The following is a 23,199-nucleotide window of genomic DNA, read 5'->3' as shown; positions in this document are numbered from 1 at the left end:
TAATAATAATAATAATAATAATAATACTACAAACAAACAAACCAGTCAATGGTATTTGTGATGCCTTTTTGAATGTTCAGTTGACTGAGTTTCATGTTTAATGAATAAAGATAAATAATAATAACAACAACAACAATAATAATAATAAACAACCTACAATACACCATCGCACCATTTACACCAGGTTTACGTCAAACGTGTCCAGCCTACGTTAAGCTTCACTTTCATCTAGTTTCGCTCTGATTGTGTCCAAGTCAGTTTCACCTGCTCCAACCCATCTGCAGAGAATCTCCAGATTGCGTGAGAAAAAAATAAAATCAAATCTGGAAGAACAAAAATGCAGTTACTCCTGGATGTACAACTGCCACCGAGCCCCGCTATTTCTGTTGCTAAGCGAGACAAATGGGGTCCCGTTTTACGACGTTTCTCATCCCCCTTTACTGAGTGAATTACTGCAGTCATGAAGTTATCTCACGGTTGTTAAGTGAAATCTGGCTTTCCCTTTGACGTGGCTCGTCAGAAGGTTGCAAAAATTGATCACATGACCCCACAACCATCGTAAGTGTGAACCAACTATGTCTGAATTTTGATCCCATGTCCATGGCTGCCACGGTCGTAAGTGTGAAAACAGTCATAAGCCCTTTTCCCTCCCCAGTGGCGTTGTAACTTCAAACCGCCAGTAAATGAACTGTTGTAAGTCAAGGAGTACCTGAAAGATAGGAAGAATGTCCACCTGCCCAAAGGTGCCAACGAAGGCAATCCTTGACTTACAACTATTCATTTAACGACCGAAGTCCTCATATGTGCAACCGGTCCTCACTGTTACGACCATCCGTAGCATCCCCACTCTCATATAAGCTTGGAACTCACAACAGTTGCGACTTTCCCAGCCAGCTTCCGTGAAGCCACGTGAACAGATTACCCCAGTTTCGCTTAACGGCTGTGTCACTCGCTTAAGGACAGCCAGGGATTTGCTTCAAAACCCTGGCCAAAAGGTTGTGGACACATGGGACGCCCTTCGCCTCTGTCTCGCTTAGTGACAGAAACTTGCGGTCGTAAGTCTGAGGACCCCCTGCGATCTGCACCGTCGCTCGAGCAGCCCGTTGGCGACAGCAACGGGACATTGTTTTGCCATTCTGATGATCTGAAAACTCCTAACTTTATCTTCATTTTAGGCCAAAATAGAGAAAAAGTCCACTATGGCTACCCGAAACTCCGAACCCAACGCGGTATCCAAAACCACTCCAAATAAAACAACCGTTTCTAAAGAGGGGCTCGCAAAGTCACCCAACGGGAAAGTGAGTCCTCTTTTCGACTTCCGACGCTTGGGAGAGGAGAGAGCCACCTCCCCTCCTAGATTTTCTTCTCCTGGTAGTCCTTGGCTTACGACCGTTTCCTGAACGACGGTACGGAAGTTCCAGCGGCGCCAAAAAAAAAAAAAAGCCACTTGCCGTGTCATTTTTAAAAAAACTCTCCCTGATCACCTGATCCAAATTACGACGCTTGGCAGCTGGTGTGACTTACGATGGTTGCAGCGTCCCGGGGGGGTGGGGGGGCGTCACGCGAACCCCTCTCGCGACCTTCCGACCTTGGGAAGCCCGATTCCCTTAACAACCGTGCCACTCATTTCGTAACGGTTGGCTAAGCGATGACGGCGACAGAGGTCGTTGAGCGGGGCCAAAACTCCCTTGCCCGGCATCTCGCTTAGCGACAGTGGTCGTAAGTTGAAGACTACCTAGATTTTTATTTTTATTTTTATTTTTTCGTCTTCTTACTCTCCTCTTTGGGTCACTTTTTCTTCCTCTCTGACTTGATTCTGAGTCTTTTTTCGGGACCCTCCGCTCCTGCACGACGCTTTTTGGAAGGGGGCCGCGTTGCCAGGGAAGATGGGTCTCTGAGTAGGAGTCTTTTCGGTCGACTAAGGAAGGAGCTGAGGGGCTTGCGGGGAGGCTGGGGCTTTTTTCCAGAAAGAAGAAAAAAATATATTGCTGTCCTTCTGGCCGAAGTGCCCCTTAAGATGTCCCCACCTTGGTTCCGATTTATCGTCACACTTGTTCATCACATAATTTATTAAGTCCAAAAAAAAAAAACAACCTGGTTACGAGTCCAGGGTCTCTCAATCTTGGCCTGTGGGAAGATGGCAGTGGTGGTGGGATTATAACTCCCAAAATTCCCCAGCCAGGATTTAAATCGACAAGAAGCCTCCGGGTCTCATTGCCTGTTGGATACAAGTTAGTTAAAAAGGCATTCGACAGCATAGTGTGGCAAATGTTAGTTAGCCCTTGAAAGAAAGATTATATATGTAAGTCTTGGCATATTCGGGTCTTTTCCCGTGTAAGGTTGAGAGTATCTTGGCGACGTTTCGACGAGGTCTCACTCGTCATCTTCAGGCTGGTGCTTTAAGCTGAAAGCACCAGCCTGAAGATGACGAGTGAGACCTCGTCGAAACGTCGCCAAGATACTCTCAACCTTACACGGGAAAAGACCCGAATATGCCAAGACCTACATACCTATACCCGTGAAAACCTACCAGCTCCCGAAATCCACTCAGATCCCTTGGCAGGAGGGTTGATTCTTTTCCCAAGGATTTCTCAAGGATCCCCTCCCTTGGGCATGGAGGGGGGAGGCCCTTTGCAGAGAGCCTGAGCCCCTTCGAGGAGGACGGGGGGGGGCCCACCCTGAGTGAGCTGCTTTGCAGGAGGTGCTGCTTTTAACCAATCCTCTTTTCCTTCGCTTTCCTTCGTCTGTGGCTCCTTCGTTTTTTCTCTCTCCTCTTCTCCTTCCTCTGTCTCCTCCTCCCCCTTCCTCCTTTCCTTTGCTGTATCCATGACTCTTTATCTTCTCCTCTTCCTCCTCCTCCTTACCCACATTCCTTCACTATGGCTCCTTCATTTTTTTCTCTTTTTACCTTCTTCTGTCTCCTCCTCCTGGTTTCCTTCACTGAATCCGTACTCCTTCTTTTCCTTCTTCTGCTTCCTTTGTCTCCTCCTCTTCTTTCACTCCGTCCTCCTCTTCAGAGCTTCGTGGCTCCTTCTTTTTTCTCTTCCTTCCTCTCTGCCCCTTCCTCCTCCTCTCTGTCGCTGAGCCCATGACCCCTCCTCTTCCTTCTTCTCCTCTTCCTTACCCACATTCCTTCATTCTTTCTCTCTTTTCTTCTGTCTCCTCCTCCTCCTCCTCCTCCTTATCCTTCTGATTTCCTTCACTGAGTCCCTGACTCCTTCATTTTTCTTTCTCCTTCCTCTCTCTCTTCTCCTTCCTCTGTCTCCTCCTCCCCCTTCCTCCTTTCCTTTGCTGTATCCATGACTCTTTATCTTCTCCTCTTCCTCCTCCTCCTTACCCACATTCCTTCACTATGGCTCCTTCATTTTTTTCTCTTTTTACCTTCTTCTGTCTCCTCCTCCTGGTTTCCTTCACTGAATCCGTACTCCTTCTTTTTCCTTCTTCTGCTTCCTTTGTCTCCTCCTCTTCTTTCACTCCGTCCTCCTCTTCAGAGCTTCGTGGCTCCTTCTTTTTTCTCTTCCTTCCTCTCTGCCCCTTCCTCCTCCTCTCTGTCGCTGAGCCCATGACCCCTCCTCTTCCTTCTTCTCCTCTTCCTTACCCACATTCCTTCATTCTTTCTCTTCTTTTTCTTCTGTCTCCTCCTCCTCCTCCTCCTCCTTATCCTTCTGATTTCCTTCACTGAGTCCCTGACTCCTTCATTTTTTCTTTTCTCCTTCCTCTCTCCTCTTCTCCTTCCTCTGTCTCCTCCTCCCCCTTCCTCCTTTCCTTTGCTGTATCCATGACTCTTTATCTTCTCCTCTTCCTCCTCCTCCTTACCCACATTCCTTCACTATGGCTCCCTCATTTTTTTCTCTTTTTACCTTCTTCTGTCTCCTCCTCCTGGTTTCCTTCACTGAATCCGTACTCCTTCTTTTTCCTTCTTCTGCTTCCTTTGTCTCCTCCTCTTCTTTCACCCCGTCCTCCTCTTCAGAGCTTCGTGGCTCCTACTTTTTTCTCTTCCTTCCTCTCTGCCCCTTCCTCCTCCTCTCTGTCGCTGAGCCCATGACCCCTCCTCTTCCTTCTTCTCCTCTTCCTTACCCACATTCCTTCATTCTTTCTCTTCTTTTTCTTCTGTCTCCTCCTCCTCCTCCTCCTCCTTATCCTTCTGATTTCCTTCACTGAGTCCCTGACTCCTTCATTTTTTCTTTTCTCCTTCCTCTCTCCTCTTCCTCCTCTCTTCCTCCTTTTTTTTGCTGAGTCCTTGATTCCTTCTCTTCTCCTCCTCCACCTCCACCATTTTTCCTTCTCTGAATCCATGGCTTCTTTGTTTTTTTCTCTTCTTTTCCTTGTCTGTCTTCTTCTCCTCATCCTCATCCCCTTCCTCCTCCAGGTTTCCTTCCTGACTCCTTCAGGTTTTTTTCTCCTCCTCCCCCTCCTCCTCCACTATCTTGTCTTTGCTGAGTTCGTGGCTCCTTCACTTTTTCTTTTCTCCCTCTGACTCCTCCTCTTCCTCCTTTTTTCCATGTCATTTTTTTCCTCTCCTCCTTCCTGTCTTCTTTTCCTTCTCTCCTTCCTTTGTCTCCTCCTATTCCCTGTCCCTGCCTGGTCCCCCCCCTAACCCTTGGAGTCGTTTGGATGGCGTGGCTAACACCCGCTTGCGCTCTTGTCTGTCTTTTCCCTCGGTTTGTCGTGTGACTCCCAGAGAGAGAGAGAGAAAGAGGGAAAGAGGAAGAGAGAGGGGGAGGGGGAGAGGGAGAGAGAGAAAAAGAGGGAGAGGGAGAGAGGAAGAGAAAGACAGAGGAAGAGAGAGAAAGGAAGAGAGAGAGAAAGAGAGGAACAGAGAAAAAAGAGGGAGAAAGAGAAAAAGGGAGAGAAAAAGAAAGGGAGAGAGAGAAAGAGAGAGAAAGAGGGAGAGAAAGAGAAAAAAGAGGGAGAAAGATAGGAAGAGGGAGAGGGGGAGAGAGGCAGAGAGAAAAAGAGGGAGAGAAAGAGGAAGAGAGAGAAAGGGAGAGAGGAAAAGAAAGACAGAAAGAGGAAGAGGAGAGAGAAAGAGGGAGAGAGAGAAAGAGGAAAGGGAAGGGGGAGGAGGGAGAGAGAGAGAGAAAAAGAGAGAAAGAGAAAAATGGACAGGAAGAGGTAGAGAGAGAAAGGAAGAGAGAGAGAGAGAGGGACAGAGAAAAGAGGAGAAAGAGAAAGGAGAGAAAGAGAAAGGAGAGAGGAAGAGGAAGAGAAAGAGAGAGGAAGAGAGGGAGAGAAAGAGAAAAAAGAGGGAGAAAGAGAAAGGAAGGGGGGGGAGAGAGGCAGAGAGAGAAAAAGAGGGAGAGAAAGAGGAAGAGAGAGAAAGAGGGAGAGAGGAAAAGAAAGACAGAAAAGGGGGGGGAGAGAGAGAGAGAGAGAGAGATAAACCTAACCAGTCCTTTTCCCTTTGTGTCCTTCTCTCCATCTCTGTTGACACTCCAGGTCCAGATACTCTCCAAAAAAGCGAACTACAGCCACGTCCAGTCCAAATGTGGATCCAAGGACAATATTAAGCATGTCCCTGGAGGTGGGAATGTAAGTACATCAGGACCTGAGGGCAGTTGTCTTCTTCTTCCTCCTGACTAACTCTTCTTCCTCCTCCTCCTCCTCCTCCTCCTCTTCTCTTCTTCGGTGTGCTCATTTCGACTCTGAAGTTGTTCTACCTGTGTATGTATATCTCTGTGTGTGTGTGTGTGTGTGTGTGTATGTGTATGTATTTCTTGGGGAAGTGGGGGGGTGTAGAAGTGGACCTTTGCCTCCCATCCCCCAAGCATCTCAAGTGGGGAGGGGCGGGGAAGGACTGACATCTGGATTTGGGTAGGTTACAATCGGGACCAAGCTGAAAAAGTTGAGGTTTTGTGTGTGTGTGTTGTTTTTTTAAGAAAGGGTGGAGGCTACCTGGGAATTGGGTGAAAAAGCGGAGGGGGAGAGAAAGAATGAGAGAGAGAGATGAGGTGAGAAATGATGGACAGAGAGATGGATGGATGGTAGATGATACACGTATAGATGGTAGATAGGTAGATAGGTAGGTGGGTAGAGAGGATAGAGAGAGAGAGAGAGATGGTAGGTAGGTAGGTAGGTAGATAGACAGGCAGGCAGGCAGATTAGATAGATAGATAGATAGATAGATAGATAGATAGATAGATAGATAGATAGATAGATAGATAGATAGATAGATAGATAGATAGATAGATAGATAGATAGATAGATAGATAGATAAGGCAGGTAGTAGGTAATTAGGTAGGCAGAGACCGAAATAGATAGTAATGTAGAGAGAGATAATAGATGGATGGATGGATGGATGGATGGATGGATGGATGACATGATGGATAGAGAGATGGATGGATAGAGGGGTAGATGGAGGGATGATAGTTGATAAACATGGATGAATAGAAAGAAATGGATGGTAGATGGATAGAGGTTGATGGATAGATATAGTTAGATGTTGGATTAAATATATAGAGTGACAGAAAGATAAGATGTATGGTTGATAGATGATAGAATGGATAGGTCGTATAGATGGATAGAAGGATGGATGAATAGATGACAGATGATGGATGGATAGAGATGGCTGGATGATAAATAGATAAATAGGTGATAGAGTGATGGATAAATAATTATATCATCTATTTATCATCTATCTATATCTATATATTCTATCTATCTATCTATCTGTCTATCTATCTGTCTATCTATCTATCTATCTATCTATCTATCTATCTATCTATCTATCTATCTATCTATCTATCTATCTCACTTCTATACCACCCGCCATCTCACCCAAGTGTCCTCTGGGCAGTTTCCCATAAGATAGAGAGAAGGATGAAGTTAGGAAATTGGTGGTGATTATTGGAAAACCGTGAACTTAACCCGGAAAACCGGAAGGCATGCAAAAGAACATCAAGATAACTCCAGCTTGATGCTCTTTGGCATAGTCGGGAAGGAGTTAGTGGGTTTCTTACCCAGTCAGGCTTTCCAAATTTGGCCCAAACAATCTATATCCGTAGAATTGAGTGTGGGGGTCTGTTTCAAGACCTGGTCTACTCCAAAGGGGTGTGTGTGTGTGTGACAGCAGGGTGTAAGAAGGAGAAGATCACCTCAGGGTGCCTAAGTAGGGAATGTCGCTGTTTTCCCAAAGCTGGCTTGTGTTTAAGAAGGGAGCCATGAGAATTTGAGGGGGTAGGCATCGCAGAAGAAGAGGCTGCCTGGCATTGAGCAAGGAGTCCATCAAATCACGAATCATGGACTTTTGAGAGTCTATCTTGGTGTAGAAACCCACCCAGGTCAGGGCAACTGAAATTATATTCTGGGTATACCACCATTTCTGAGCCCTGGAGAATTTGGTTCCACAATGGGGCTTCTTTGGAGAGGAGCAGGGGTGAAATGCTGCCGGTTCGTATGAACCGTAGTAAAAAATGCTACCAGTTCAGGCGAACCGGTATTTCCGATCATCAGCTGGGCGACGATCAGCTGTGAGGCGCGATTTATATGAGCTGGAATCGTCGGATTTCCTGCTTTCTAGCTAATCTAAATCGTGTGGCGCAGCGGATTCTCCCCCCCCCCCGTTGTTCTCCTTACCTTTGCAGACTCGGGAGGCGTCAAAATGTTCCTTTTTTAGCGCTGCGTGGATGCGCCTCAAGGCAAAGCGCGCGCTTGGTAGCAAACTCAACAGAACCGGTAGCAGACTTCAGAGGATTTCACGCCTGGAAAGGAGCCCTTATTGACGTCCACCAAAGATCTTGAGATAACACCTGGTTCACCAGGATCGGGGCCAGACCTGGTTCATCTCAATCAAGCTCCTTTCTAATTCTTGTCACACAGACAACAGCAAAGGAAGCTACTGACCTCTTGAAGGTCTACGTTTTACGAGTTGGGAGATCCAACAGGGATCTCCTGCCAACTGGCATGGAGGCCCCTGACGAGAAGACTCCCATCGGGGAGGATTTCTCCCTTCGCCAGTTGGGCCTAGAGTTCACCTCTCCAAAGCGTGGTCTCTTCCTTCTGAGCAGGTGACGTGTAGAATGCATATCGTAGCTTCATCCCCTCAGTCGGTCTTTTCCAAAGTTGGCCACTTGAAGGTCTGAGGATTTCAACTCCCAGAATTCCCTGGCCAATGTTGCGAGAGATAACTAGATAAAAGATGGCTGGAAGATAGATCATATAGAGATGGATAGGCAGATAGATAAAGATGGATGGATGGATGGATGGATGGGTGTGTGTGTGTGTATGTATATATATATATGTATGTATGTAGGTAGGTAGGTAGGTAGGTCGGTCGGTCGGTCTTTGGTTATTCGGGTTTTCTCCCGCGTAAAATTGGAAGTGTCTTGGCGACGTTTCGACGAAGTCTCATTCGTCATCTTCAGGCTTCAAAGACCTACATACAAACACCTGCGAAAACCTCAGAAAACAAATATGTGTGTGTGTGTGTGTAGGTCTTCGGGTTTTCTCCTGCGTAAAATTGGAAGTGACCTGACGAATGAGACTTCGTCGAAACATCATCTTCACGAAGCTGATAACACCAGCCTTCGTCGAAACGTCGCCAAGACACTTCCAATTTTACGCGGGAGGAAACCCGAATAACCAAAGACCTACGTACAAACACCCGTGAAAACCTCAGAAAATATATATATATATATATATATATATATATATCAGTGGTAGTCAACCTGGTCCCTACCGCTGACTAGTGGGCGTTCCAGCTTTCATGGTGGGTGGTAGGGGTTTTGTCCAATACTGAAGCACTTTCCTTTTTTTAAAAAAAAAATTTTTTAAATTTTCATCGCATTATTTAAAAACATGTTCATTAGATTTTCATAAAATTCCCCGTGACAATTTAAATTTCAGAAAATATACTGTTTGTATCGCCCGCGCATAAGTTTAGTTCACATTACATAAGTGAAACTAAATGGCGCTATAGTGCGACCGCAAACAAAAGAGCCTCATCCCAGAATAGTTCGCGCATCTCCCCCCGCACTATCCAGCTGTAACAGACAAGCAAAGCTGGTAGCCGGCGGGCCCCCCCCCCCAAACTCAATCCACGATCCGCGAGAAGCATGTGCAGTCGACAATACAAGGCGCATTACTGTGGAACCGGGGGGCGATTAGAAAATTTTACTACTAACAGAGATACAAAGTGGGTGGTAGGTATAAAAAGGTTGACTACCCCTGATATATACAGTATGTAAGTCTTGGCATATTCAGATCTTTTCCCGTGTAAGGTTGAGAGTATCTTGGCAACGTTTCGACGAGGTCTCACTCATCATCTTCAGGCTGGTGCTTACAGCTTCGTGCTTGTGTGAGCTTTGCTTTATCCGTAAGCATATAATATACATAATATACATACAGAGAGAAAGATGGATGGATTTAGAAAGAGAGATGGATGGATGGATATATATAGAGAGAGAGATGAATGGAGGTGTGTGTATAGATAGGTAGGTAGGTAGGTAGGTAGGTAGGTAGGTAGGTAGGTAGATAGATAGATAGATAGATAGATAGATAGATAGATAGATAGATAGATAGATAGATAGATAGATAGATAATGATGATATAGATATATATGGATGTATATATGGATGGAGAGAAAGACAGAGACTGATGGAGCGATTATATGTAGATACAGATGATAGAATGATAGATAGATTTAGATAGATGATATAGGCATTAGAGTGATAGATAAATGATAGACAGAAGACAGCTCGATCAGTCCTCAGTCCACCCGTCAACCCACCCATCCACCCACCCATCCATCCCATCTCACCTGATTGTCTCTGGATGGTTGACAACAGCCTAGCTGGGATGGATGAAGTTGACCTTGAATTCTTTTGAGTTGAAGTCCAACGATCTTCCAGTGGCCAAAGTTGAGCCACACTGCCTCGCTCGTCTCTTCAGTGCTCTCCAGAGGAGGAACTTCTCTGAAAGCCAGAAGAAGAACCTGGTGACGCCACGTAATCGGTGACCGGCCCCTCAATACGGATGAAACCCGCTCCCTTTTCAGATCTGTGGACATTGCCGGCTGGGGAATTCTGGAAGTCCACCCATCTTCAAGGGGCCTCTTTCAAGGTCCAGCATCTACCTTCACGTTTGGTAGCTCCCCAAAGTTTCCTCCTTTTCTGGTACCATGAAGCCTGGAACCTCCTGGAGGTCACTTTTAACCACCATTCCAGGGGCTGTCTGCTGCTCCCAAACATGTCTGTATAAAGTGTTGGGTTTTTTTGTACTTTCGACTTGATTTGACAAATTTTGCTATTCTTTTTTCTTTCTATCTATCTTCTCTCTAGGACTTCTTCCTCCTCTCCAAAAAATAATAATCATAACTGCCGATCAATTCTAGATGATCTCCAGATTTATGTGCGAAATCCTTTTGTTCCTTCCGTTGAATGGTCTCGTTTTAGTTCTGTCTCCTCCAGGAAGCTCCTTGACGATCTTCCTTTTTCTTCTCCTCCCACTGTCCTTCCTTCCTTTCTTCCTTCCTTCTCCGTTGTCCGCCAATCAGTCTGTCCCAACTGCTCAGCTCACAGAGTAAAGTATCTATTGTTTTCAGGTCCAATATCTCCCCAAGTCAGCTTCAGGCAACAAAACCCAGCCATCGACCAACCCCAAGCCCAGCCGTGGCTGTACCAATGTGAGTAGAACCACTAGACTTGGCCAAGTGACTTTTCATGTTACGGAGTGTCCACCTTTTTTGAGTGTTGTAGGAGGTCCTTGGCCAAATGACTTCTGATGTTACGGAGTTTCTACATTCATCCATGTTCATAGGACGTTCTTGGTCAAGTGACTTGATGTTTTCACCTTCTTCCTGTGTCATAGGACCTTCTAGGTCTAGGACCTTAGTCCTGCCAACTCAACTCTTGGGGAAGATGATGGCTCTTCCAATGTCATCTGTCTCTGAGGTTCTCCTGCTACCAACAGGTCACCTTTCTCCCAGAATATGAGAGTTTGACTGTTGGAGAACTGTGGTCTGCAGGGATGGAGAGGGCGGATGAAGAGAGAAACCTACTTTGCTGAAGAGCAACAAAAATGATCAGGGACTGGAGGCTGAAACCTATAATGGATGGTTGTGGAAACCTACCTAGTCTAACAATGAGAAGGGGTGACACGGTAGCATCTTCCAGTACTTGAGGGGCTGTCACAGAGAAGAAGGGGTCAACCTATTCTCCAAAGCGCTGAGGTGTAGCATAAGTAACTAGAATCAAGGAGAGAAGCAACCCAGAACTAAGGAGGAATTTCCTGCCAGTGAGAACAATTAATCAGTGGAACAATTTGTATCACTGAGGTTTTCAAGAAAAGATTGGACAATCATTTATCCGGAGTGTTATAGAGCAGTAATGGCAAATCTTTTTGGCGCCGAGTGCCCAAACCGGAACATGTGTGAGTGTGCGCGTCAGAGCTCCAGGAACCCGGAAACCCAAAAACCAGCTGGGCGGTGCACAGGCCCACGCTGCCCAGCTGGTCTTGTGGTTTCTGGTGATACAGCGCGCGCGAAGACCAGCTGGCCGGTGCGCATGTGTGTGCTGAAAAGCAGAAGAGCAGCTGGCAATGGCCCATGTTCCGCACAGAGAGGGTTCTGCACGCGTGCCATAAGTTCGCCATCACGGGTATAGAATCTTCTACATGAGCAAGGGGTTGGACTAGAAGACCTCCAAGGTCCCTTCTGACCCTATTGTTCTATGTTCTTCAACGCGACGGTGTTTCTCCAGCGTCATAGGACTTTCTGCGATCTTGGGGGGGAGTGATGGCTGGCCCAGCTTCTCCAAGTTGAGGTTCTCCCACTATCGGAAGGTTACCGCTTCTCCCAAAATGGGGGAGTTTGGCTTTAGGAGAACCATTATCTCTTGGGACACACGCATGGTGATTCTTCAAGTCATGAAGTCTTTGGTGTTCTCTGAGCTTGGTGGTTTTTCTTGAAGACCTTTCGTGACCCAACTAGGGAACATCATCAGTGCTAGGAGGGATTGTTCTCTGTTTATAACATAGAACTATAGAACCAGATGTTTCACGACCCTCCTAGTTGGGTCGTGAAACATCTGCAAGGAAACCATCAAGCTCGGAAAGCACCAAGGACCCCCATCATTCTCCTCCTTCCCTGCTCCTCCTCCTCCGCCTCTCTACAAAACCAGCTCTTCTACAACTGATGATGTACCCTAATTGGGTCATGAGACAATCTGCAAGAAAACCACCAAGGACCCCACAGTTCAACCCTGAGCTTCAAATATTCTCTTCTACCGATTCTCCAAATCACCCACTCAAAGAATGGGACATAGTGGTTCTTGGCTTGGGACTGTCCACCCTTTTGAGACAGGCAGGCGCTAAAAAACCCCCAAAACCCTCCCATATTAGCCCAACCCCAAAGGTATCCCTTCGATCTCCTGAAGAACATCTCCAACGTTCATGAAATCCTGGGGTGACCGAGGTGTGGTTGACTTGAGCAGAGGGAGTCCTGAATCCCTCTCTTCTGGCCCATTGCATTCCGTTGAAGTTGGAAACGCATCTTTTGGCCGTTAGCGGCAACGGGAACAATGGATCTTATTGTCCTTTCCAGCTTTCTGTTTTTATGGTTGTTTTGGTCCTGCAAGGAGACATCCCGGCCCTAAATAAACACTTTTTAATGGCAGCTGGGATTGTGTAACCAGATGTCTCCTATTTCTTGCTGGTCCCTGAGGGTGCTTTAAACATCTGGAGAAGATTGGAGAAGACTTAACGCCCAAGAAGAGGGGTCCAGGCCTTCCGGTGGGGTGGGGTGGGGCTTAGAATTCAGCCCTTTTCCCAATCTTCTAAGAGCTCGAAACCCCCAGAGGTCCTACATCTGGTCCTATCTTCTTCTCTCCAGCTTCTGTCCTTCTCCTTCTCCTTATCCCACCCCAACACCCCTTTGGAATAAATTATGCAGAGGGTCTTCCCCTTGCATGAAATATATTCTGAGCACATCTATTCTGGAGTCGGAGATTTCTAGACCGTCGTCCAAAGATCGGCACTGTTGGGATGGATGGCCTTGCTAGTCAAGTCCGTTCTCGTTGGATAGATCTTCTCTTGGGTCATCTCCCAACTCTGTTTTCATGGCATTCTGCTCACATTTTAGGACCCTTGAAAGCTCCTTCTCGCCAACCCCATTTCTGTGCTGCAGGAGATCCCGGTGTCTTGCACGTTCCTGGAAGAACAGCTTCACTAGCTTGGACCTGGTGGGAGGAGAACATCTGGGACTCTTGGCTTCTGGAAACATCTGCAGAACTTTTGGAAGGACCTGGGCTTGCTTCTCCCTCAGTTGACCCTTTCTTTCCTTCTCCTCTTCCTTAGGTGCAGATCCAGAACAAGAAAATTGACCTTTCTAAGGTGTCTTCCAAATGCGGTTCCAAGACCAACATCAAGCATAAGCCAGGTGAGAAGCAGAAGTAGGTGGCCACCAAGGGAGGTGGGCTAATTTATGGGTTTGGCTTTCACTTGAGCATCAATCTAGAGTGGTGAACGTGGAGGCTGGGTGAGAGACATTGAGGAGAACAGTGTGGGCCTTCAACCCAGAATCTTGCTCCTTCTGCATTGGGCCTGGAAGTCTTCTGGGAAGCTTCTAAGCAGGTCATGGTGCTATCCTCCAACTTTAATCTCCCAAGAGCATAAATCCAGAGGGACAGGATCTTGGGAGCAGATCTTTGAGCAAAGGAGAATCCAAGAGACATCCATTGGAGAGAAGATATGCAGCTCCAGAGCCTTGGGTTGGAGATAGGTGATCTCTCAGAAGGAGTGGTTGAAGCTTCAGAGGACTTTATGGCTGATCTTGGAGAAGGTGTCAAAAGAGCCACCAAGGCAGGACTTGGAGAAGTGATGACCCTGTCCTGTCTTGTTGCAGCTAGATACCAATATGGTCTCTTGAACCTGGCCTACCTTGAAGAGCCAACCCAAGCTGATGTGTCCTAGAAGACGACACATCAATAAATGGTCACATCCTCCAGGATCTGTCTGTTGGATCACAACCAATCTGTAGCATCAGAAGGACTCTGTGAAATCCAATGAGTATATTTCTCGAGGGGGACACGGTGGCTCAGGGGCTAAGACACTGACCTTATCGATCGAAAGGTCGGCAGTTCAGTGGTTCGAATCCCCAGTGCTGCCATGTAACGGGGTGAGCTCCCGTGACTTGTCCCAGCTTCTGCCAACCTAGCAGTTCAAAAGCCCGTAAAAATGCAAGTAGAAAAACAGGGACCACCTTTGGTGGGAGGGTCACAGGGTTCCGTGCGCCTTTGGCATTGAGTCATGGCGGCCACATGACCACGGAGACGTCTTCGGACAGCGCTGGCTCTTCGGCTTTGAAATGGAGATGAACATCGCCCCCTAGAGTCGGGAACAACTAGCACATATGTGCGAGGGGTGCCTTTATCTTTACCTTATATGTCTCAAGAGTATACAGCAAAGAGGCTGATCCTCACACGATTGGTCCTTGCACTTGCAACCACTTCCTGCCCAAGTCACATGATCGCAATTCATGCCCTCGGCCACTGGCTCGCATCGTAGTGTGTCCCACAATTGTGGGTTTATGACTTGCTGAACGACTAGTGATTCATTTAACAACCATGGTAGAAAGGGTCGCCAAATCAGATCTTGGGGACCATAATGACTTAGGATGGAAATTATGGTAGTTTTAAGTTATACTCTTACATATAAGGGCATGCAGAAGTCGCTTTGTCTGGTGATCTCCTTTAACCAACAGATCGAACATTGGTGGAGATCCTACTTGGACACCCCCCACCCCTCGAGAAGGTGTCAGATGGGATGGGACTTCCATTCAGATGTTCCTCATGGGCCACTCAACAATCATCCCTCATCATCCTCATCTTTTAACAACCCCATAATCCCTTGTGGGGTGGAGTCTGGGCAACAGAATGGAGTTAGCAGAGTGTTTTAATGGCCAGATGCCCTTCCTGCCACCAGTGCGGAGTTTTGTTCAGCAGATATATTCTCAAGAGTGCCCAGAGAGAGAAATATCTGCCTCTACCTAGGATCGAACTCACAGCCTCCTGATTGTGAGGCGGGAGCTCCACCTCTAGGCCACCGCACCCCACCGCACCATTCCACCACGCCACTCCACTCCACTCCACTCCCCCATCATCCCTACTCCAAGCAAAGCAATCCGAGTTGGTGGTTGGTAACAAGGCTGTTCACCAAGTTGCTGTGGCTGAGACGGTGTGGTTGAGACGGTGAAAATTACGTTCCCCTCTTTTCTTTCAGGCGGAGGAGACGTGAAGATCGAGAACCAGAAGTTGAACTTCAAGGAGAAGGCCCAAGCTAAGGTGGGCTCTCTGGACAACGTTGGGCACGTGCCCACTGGAGGCACTGTGAAGGTACGCTTGAGGGCTACCCTCGTTGAGGTTCCTCACCGTGAATGAACCAAGAGATTCTTAGTGGCCCATTGAATCAAATCTCTGGGTGGAAACTGAGGTCTTGTTAGATAAGGTGGACCCTCAGAGAGGCTGAATAACGAGTAGCAGAGCAGGAGGAACGGAGGAGGGAGATCTTGTGTGATGTTCTCCCACCACCTCTGCTCACAGCCATCCTTCCTCTTGGTAGCCGAGATGTGGGCAGAGAGGAGAAGGAGTTGGCAGGCAGCCTTCCACACGGTCCAGCTCCACTTGGCGTGTCGTTATCCCGTGGGGCATGAGCAGAACCTTTGCCCACTCCCGTTCTGTCTCTCTGCATCAGAAAAGGGACGTCTTTAAAACGTCTCCTAAAGGGGTAGTCCTTGACTTACGACCGTGCATTTAATAACCGTCCCGAAGGTGTTTTCTTTTTTCTTTTTTTTTTACTTCAAGAGGCGACAGGACTTCCTTGGTTTTTCTTTGAAGACCTTTCGCTTCTTCGGCTTCTGAATGGATGGCGGGGAACGGAAGGATTGATACTCCTTGCTGGTCATTTGCATTTTTTTCAGAGAGGCGTTGAGGCCACTTGGAGGTTTGTCCTCGGGGTCATCTGAGGAGTGTAGCAAACAAGTGTTTAGCCTTGTTGGCACCTGCTGAAAGGATGTCGTTGTGGGAGTTGTGCTTTCTGCACGATGCTCAGCAGGGCCAAGAAGGCTCCCTGACAAACCACCAAGAACACAAACAACCGGCTGTCTGCAAGGACTATAAATCTCTCTGTTCCTCAACATCCAATCAGAAGCGGAAGAAGCTTCTTGCTGGAGAAGCAAAATGTCTTCAAAGAAAAACAAAGTCCAGTTGCCTCTTTTTTTTTTTTTTTTTTAAAAAGAGCACCTTCGGATGACCGAGAAGTTCCATAGACCTTTGTTTAATAACTGTTTCGTTTTGTTACGAGATGGGCGACCGATCAATTCAATCGGTCGATCAATCAATAGTGATGATGGCCTTGGAAAAACGAAGTACGACCCATCCTCAAAGTTACGACCGTCACAGACCCTCCCGTAGTCAATCGCAATTGGGCGACTTGGCCACCAAATCCATTTACGATGGATGCAGCCCCACAGTTATAAATTGCGACCTTCCCAGCTGATTTCTGATAAACAAAGTCAGTCCGGGAAGACGGGTTCGCTCAATGACCATGTGATTCACTTAACAACCATGTAGTTCACAGCTGGTTAACAATCACAGCCACAGTCACAGTCACAGCCACAGTAAAAATGGTTCACTTAATGTCCATGTTGTTTAGCGAACAAAATTCTACTCCGAATTGTGGCCGTAAATCAAGGATTACCTTAAAGTTGTCTTCAATCCTTTATGACTGCTACAAAGAGCAGCTGAGTTCCTCGGCAATGGAGAGAGTTGACATTTAGAGAAGTCCTCTTGGGCGTCTAGACAGTCGGAGTATTTTATCCTGGATAGCTTTAACTCCTCCTAATGTGCCTGTCTTGAGCCTTCAGAAAAGTCTTGCGGGGGAAAGACATGACAGGTCCCCTCCCAGCATCCTTCTCAACAATCGCCTGTGTCTGTCGTCCCTCCACCACTGTTCCCACATGCCACCGTGTTCTCACGTCTTCACTTCACAGCCCCCGAGATTGCAGAAGAGTACAATATTTGGGCTGGGGTACAGGACAGAGGAGGTGAGGAGCTGAGCAGGAGAAAGGAGCCTGGATGAGATTGAAGCGAAAGGGATCAGTCTCGCCCCAGACTAAATGATCTTCTTCTCGGAAGAGTCATGTTGAAACCTCTCTGTTTGGGAGAACTAATCACAGCCAACTCGCTATAGCCATCACTCTGGGACGTGGCCATGTTGCCATGGCCAACTCGCGCCGGGACAATTCCATGCGGGATAACAGGATAAATATTATCTGTTTCCACTGTTTCCTCAACCTTATTTCTGTTTTTGTCCATGGACAACATATCATAATGTCAAAGATGTCAGCGTTCCAACTAATTCCTCATTGCAATTCAGAACTCCGAGACGAAGTCGATCAAAGTAAGGTTTTATTAGAGAAGTCATATTGGCACATCTGGGGAAAACCCGAATCTGAAATCCTGTGTTTCCCCCCACCCAAACTAAAGCTCACACCCTGACCTGTCCAGTGACATTCACATCACGTGGCCCAATCAATCCCGTCTCAGCTGCCGCCAAACCTTTGTTCACTCCCCTCCCGGTGCCAGCAACCCAACCTTGATCTTGTGAAAGAACGTTGTTACGACTATACTCCCTTCGCTACTCTCCTGTTCCCATTGTAAAGTCTGGCCGAAGGTGGATCCAGGACTGACAAAAGAAACAGTGGCAGATAACATGACATTATCCCAGGTAGAATTGTCCCGTGGCGACTTGGCTGTTTTGAGGAGAGTTGCCCTCGGAGAAATGGCCGTGATGAAACAGCCACACTAGGTTTGCCATGACGAGATGGCTGCGGCGAGTTGTCCCATTCCGCTCTCCGTTTGTTCCCTCCAGAGAGATGGGACCCGCTTCCTCCCAGCCATCCTCCCTTACATCCCATCCCCTTCCCTCTGTGTAGTGACCCTTCATTGTCCTCCCCACCCCACTGTTTCCTTCTAGACTGAGGGGGGCAAGGAGGCAGCCCCAGAGAATGGAGCACCCCCATCGGGCAGCAGTGCCCCGCAGGAGAATGGCGCAGGGCCACTCGCGCCCGCGCAGGGCAGTGGTGACCAAAGGGAAATTCAGTGCTTCGACACTCACATACAAGAGACAAGTAAGTGCCCAGGGAAACTGGCAGCCCTAGAGGAAGTAGCGGGTCTGGGAGAGCCATTGAATTCTGGTTTTGTTTTTTGTTTTTTCAGGGCTTGGAGGGAAGGGAGGGGAATAAACCCTGAATGGCTGCTTGCGGGTGATGTTGTTTTCTGCTAATGTTGTTAATGCAATCAATTGCCTTTTATTTTCCAGGCCTTTAATGCTGACATTCTGGTATCGCCTTCCGTCCCTTGTCTTTCCCCCCCTTTTTCCCCGTCCCCCCAATGTGTCGCTGCAGATTGAATCCCACAAGCTGACCTTCCGTGAGAACGCGAAGGCTCGCACGGACCACAGGGCGGATTTCGCGGTCTGCGCCGGCAGCCCCTCCACTTCCCCACCACCGAGCACTTCTGTCAGCGAGAGCCTGGGCACCATCGCCGCCGCCGCCGTGTCCTCCTTGCCCCCACGGCTGCCCTGGCGGGCTCCCCTTGCAGAAGACACCTCTGCCGCGCTCTCTTGGCCAGGCTTGTGACTCGCTTTCCTGCCTATCCCAGACCCCAAATATCCCCCAGAACCTCAGCTTGCCTCCCTTAATCCGGTGCCGTCCACGTGCCCAGGCTTCAATGGGGCTCCAGTAAGTGGTTTGTCCATTGATCCTTTGCGCGAGTCTCGGACTCAGATGGGATGGGATGACCTTTCGGGCAGGGGGTCTTGCTCACCTCTGGCCTCCCAGATCTCGTTTCAATTCTTGCTTATTTGGATTTCAGGATCAAAGTGCAAATTACGAATTTGGCTTTCGGGCCCACAAATATTGGATCCTTCTCGGAAACTCGGCTTGAGAGACCGAGAAAGGGTTCAAAGGCCGATGAGAGAGTTAAAGGGGGCAAGCTTTCTTCCTTTCTCTTTCCGACTTCCTCCCACCCCATCGATCTCCTCTGCACCCCATTTAGCGCTGACCCGTTACTCACACATAACGTCATGCTCATTAGCATACCCCGCAAACAATGCCGTAACCTTTTAATTTTCTCGTTCTTCCCCTCGCGTCCCAACTGAGTGGTGTGGCTGTGACGAGCAGTGGTCCCTGTGGCTCCCGCCCCCCATCCCGGCTAATGCTTCCTTCCCTGCTGGTCCACACCGCCCTTCCCTTCGCCATAGGAGAATTAAAAAAAAACAAAAACCGCACCATTATCTATCTGCTGTTGCAGCGCTGTTGGCTTTGTTATCCACATATCCTGCCATTTTAAACCGTGTTCTGTTTTTGTTTTCTTTTTCTCTTTTTGTTTTTCCTTTTCTTTGGTGTGGTGGTTCTTTTGCGTGTGTGTTTCAAAATATTTGGAGAACGACGGAGCCAAGGGACTCAAAGCCCCCCTCCCCGGGGGGGGGGGGGCGGGAGGGATAGTGGAGACGAAAGTGGACAGGCGAGTGTGAGAAAATAGACGATGTAGAGCTGCGTCTTTGCACCAACGTGTTGCAGACAAAAGCTTCAAGATGGGCGTTGAAAGTCGGCCACTCCTGCACAAATACCGGGTGGGTTCCCCTTTGAGAGACCCCTGCCTTTGCAGGTGGCTTCCAAAGAATCATACACCAGTGATCTGAGCAATCTGTACCGTACGGGAGAACCCGTTCGGTAGATTTTGCGACCACCAAGGGACACTGAAATATGCTGGAATGTTTGCGAGGAAATCGGGCAGGGAGACAGGGAAAGTCACAGGAAAGTGTTTGAAGGTCCGAAAATGCTGGGCTGTGCAGGATGGAATCGGGGTCCTTCTGGCTTTGAGTCTCACGGGGAGGTCCTCGTCCGCATTCCGTCTTCCACACTGCAAACGACACTAAACAGAGTTGTAAATAAAAGTTTAAAAACGACCTGTGATGAGAGTCTAAGAAGGGGGCACTTCAGGGGAGGCTGGGGGCGGGGAGGGGGTTACGCCAGAAGGCATTGGAAGGGAAATGTGTAAAAATAATTCTAAAAAAATTAACTTTTTCCTCTTTCCCACCACCCCTGAGTCAGGATGCTCCTTCAGGGCCTCTTCCAAGTAGCCCCACAGTTTGCATTTTCCCACCAAGAATTCTTACGCTCGTGATTGTTTTATATATATAAATATATCTATTAAAGATTGCATGGTTTCTAATAAAATAGCATTTCAAACTGTTAACAAGGGTTTATTATTTATTTTTTTTTGGGAACATCCAAACAGTCTGCAAATTTAAAAAAAAAAAAAAAAATGCAACTCCCAGGAGAGAAAATCGATGGGTAATAGAAATTTTGCAGATTTTGTCCCGAAGGAAAGGTACAGTTTAATCCTCGACTTTACGACCACCAGTGAGCCTGGAATTGATCTTGTGAAACGATAACAATTGTTAAGTGAGTTTCAGCTCCCTATATGAATTTACCTGCCTAGTGAATCCCTGCAGTTGTTAAATTAGTAGCACGGTCTTTAAATGAATCTGGCTTCCCCATTGATTTTGCTCATCGAAATGTCACAAAAGGGAATCACACGACCCTGGAACATTGCGACCGTTATAAATATGAACCAGCATCCAAACGTAAACCATGGGACCGTGGGGATGCTGCAGCGGTCATAAGTGTGAAAAACAATTGTAAGTCGCTTTTTTCAAACGTAAATTTGAACAGTCACTAAATGAACTGTTGTAAGTCAAGGGCTTACCTGTCCTTTATTTCCCATTTTTGCCCTCTCATCCCCCTTCTCCTTCCTTTCTGTGCTGCCCAAAAGCAGGGCTCCCACTCCTCATCTATCTTCCAAGTTAGGACGGACTCTCCCTTACACTTACCTGGCGTGTGTCCTGACTTCTTCTATTGTGTGGTTTTGAGAAGGGAGAGACAACATCACAACTCGCCCTTCGCACACCCGATATCAGGTGTGGTGGGCTTTGAAGTCAATCAGAATGAAGCTGGGAGGCACCTTGGAGATCTTCTAGTCCACCCCACCTACTCAAGCAGGAGACCCTATACCCGGGGTGTCAAAATCGATTTCATTGAGGGTCACATCAGGGCTGTCATTGACCCCGGGGAGGGGGGGTTGTCAACTTGATATCACTGACTGGGTAGGCATGGCCAGCTTGGCACCATTCCCCAAACTGCTGGCACGTTTCCTTTTCGTATTGGGTAACTGGGCCGAATTCTAAGTCGAGGATTATCCGTCCTTGCTCCTGATCTTGTAGTTAGTCCTCACAACAGTTCATTGAGTGACCTTTTTTAAAGTTAACAAGGTCCTTGGAGAAAGTGACTTAACGGCCGTTTGTCATATTTAACGACTGTGGGCACATCCCCGTGTTCAAAATTCAGAGGCGTGGGAATTTATTCCTCTTTATGATGGTTGCCGCGTTCCCGGGAGTCATGTGATGAGTCACATGATTCCCCCTTTGCGACCTTACGACAATGGGGAATCCGGATTCACTTAACAACCATGTTTCCTAACCAGTGCAGGGATTCATTTAACAACGGTGGCAAAAAAGTTCTTAAAATGGGACCCAATTCAATTAAGATGTCTCGCTTAGCAACAGAAATTTTGGACTGGATTGTGATCGTAAGTCGAGGACTACCTGTATATAAGCGGTTGGATCATCATTTCTACAGGTTCTCGACCTACGACCACAGTTGTGCCTAAATTTTGTTTAGTGACCATTGGACATTACAAAAGTGACAGCTGGTCATCACACTTAAGGACTGGGGCAGCATGCCCACTATACAGGAAGTCCTCGAATTACGACCATAATAGTGCCCCAAATTTTAATTCCTAATCGATAACAAAGTTGTTTTGTCCCGTTTTACAACCTAGCTTGCCACTAAGCAAATCACTATAGTTCTCCTTAATCACACTGTTGTGATCTGGCTGGAATCTGGCTTCCCCATGGACTTGGCTTGTCAAACGGTCACAAAAGGGATCACGTAACTCGTGGGACACAGCAACTCTCGTAAATGCGAGTTTGTTGCCAAGTATCAGAGTTTCGATCACCAGAAGGATGCTGCTATGGTCGTAAGTGCGAAGCACGGTCCTAAATTGCTTTTTTTTCACCGCTGTTGTCACTGGGTGAACGGTCGTAAGTCCAGGACAACCGGGGAACGTTTGGCAAGGAGAGTCCATGGGGAAGCTCAAGAGTGTCAGGCCTGGAAGAAGCCATCTTTTGCATTGGGCCTTCAGGCCTGCCACATTTACTATTATGGGAAAGTGGGAGGGGGGATTGTGTGGTGTGTGGGTGATATATAATCATAATAACATTCTTTTCTCAGAGAGTCAAGGACAGCTTGCCCTGCACCTGGAGGGCTGGAACTGGGAGGCCTCTCCAGTTGGGACGGTGCATTGATTGGACCATGTGATGGACATGTGGGTGTGGGGGAAGGGACTTGGACTTTCTGTTGGGTGGGGAAAACCTGGAAGCTTTCAGATTCAGGTTTTCCCATATGTGCTAATATGATATCGCTAATAAAATGGAACTTTGAGGAACTTTCTGGCCTCGGAGTCTTCTTTCGTTGGGGGTGTTACTTGGGACCTTGACACCAGATTCATATAACAACCTAGCCTCTGCAGTGATTCACTGAACAACAGAGGCAGGAAAATTCGTCAAATGAGGGGTAAAACTCATTTCAAAGCTGTCTCGCTTACCAACAAACATTGGGGGATCAGTGTGGAAGTCTGGCTGTATTTTTTACTCTACTTATTTCAAAATCATCCATTAGTCGGTTTGCTGCTGCCCCCTGGTGGACACAGTAAATCTCTGAGACTCCAAAGTCTCAGTTTTTTTTCAGTCCCATTTTAAAAACTGTTCACTTAGTGACCAATGTTGCAGTGGGACTCAGCAATATGACTTTTTCTACACTGAACAATGGTTACATTGTAATCAAAGTTCAGACACTTGGTCGCTGATTCACATTTATGACGGTCGCAGAGTCCCGAGGTTGTGTGATTCCCATTTTATGTCCTTCTGCCAAGCAAAATCAATAGGGAAGCTAGATTCACTTAACCATGGTGTGACTAACCTAACAACTGCAGCAATTCACTTAATGACCGAGGCAAGGAAAGTCGTAAAATATGACAAAACTCACTTGGAAGATTTGGGCTCCTTTGTGGTCCTAAGTGGTGT

General features: G+C 47.4%; 1 protein-coding gene across 27 annotated transcripts in view; it reads left to right on the top strand.

Annotated features, from left to right (window-relative positions):
- LOC131198937 (protein piccolo-like) overlaps positions 1–22,562 on the top strand; it is a 135,380-nt gene extending 112,818 nt beyond the window's left edge. For 15 of the 27 annotated variants that reach the window (XM_058184270.1, XM_058184269.1, XM_058184257.1 and 12 more), the window contains 7 exons: positions 1,176–1,298; positions 5,440–5,532; positions 10,541–10,621; positions 13,291–13,372; positions 15,214–15,326; positions 17,968–18,121; positions 18,313–22,342. In XM_058184270.1, the coding sequence (XP_058040253.1) occupies positions 1,176–1,298; positions 5,440–5,532; positions 10,541–10,621; positions 13,291–13,372; positions 15,214–15,326; positions 17,968–18,121; positions 18,313–18,320 (654 nt within the window). In that variant the 3' untranslated portion in view covers positions 18,321–22,342. The other 12 variants (XR_009155201.1, XR_009155199.1, XR_009155197.1 and 9 more) reach the window with 12 other exon arrangements.
- Positions 22,563–23,199: the final 637 nt, after the last annotated feature.

The sequence above is a fragment of the Ahaetulla prasina genome, chromosome 4, assembly GCF_028640845.1.
Source record: "Ahaetulla prasina isolate Xishuangbanna chromosome 4, ASM2864084v1, whole genome shotgun sequence".
Taxonomy (NCBI): Eukaryota; Metazoa; Chordata; class Lepidosauria; order Squamata; family Colubridae; genus Ahaetulla; species Ahaetulla prasina.
This window is presented reverse-complemented; position numbering and strand designations above follow the sequence as displayed.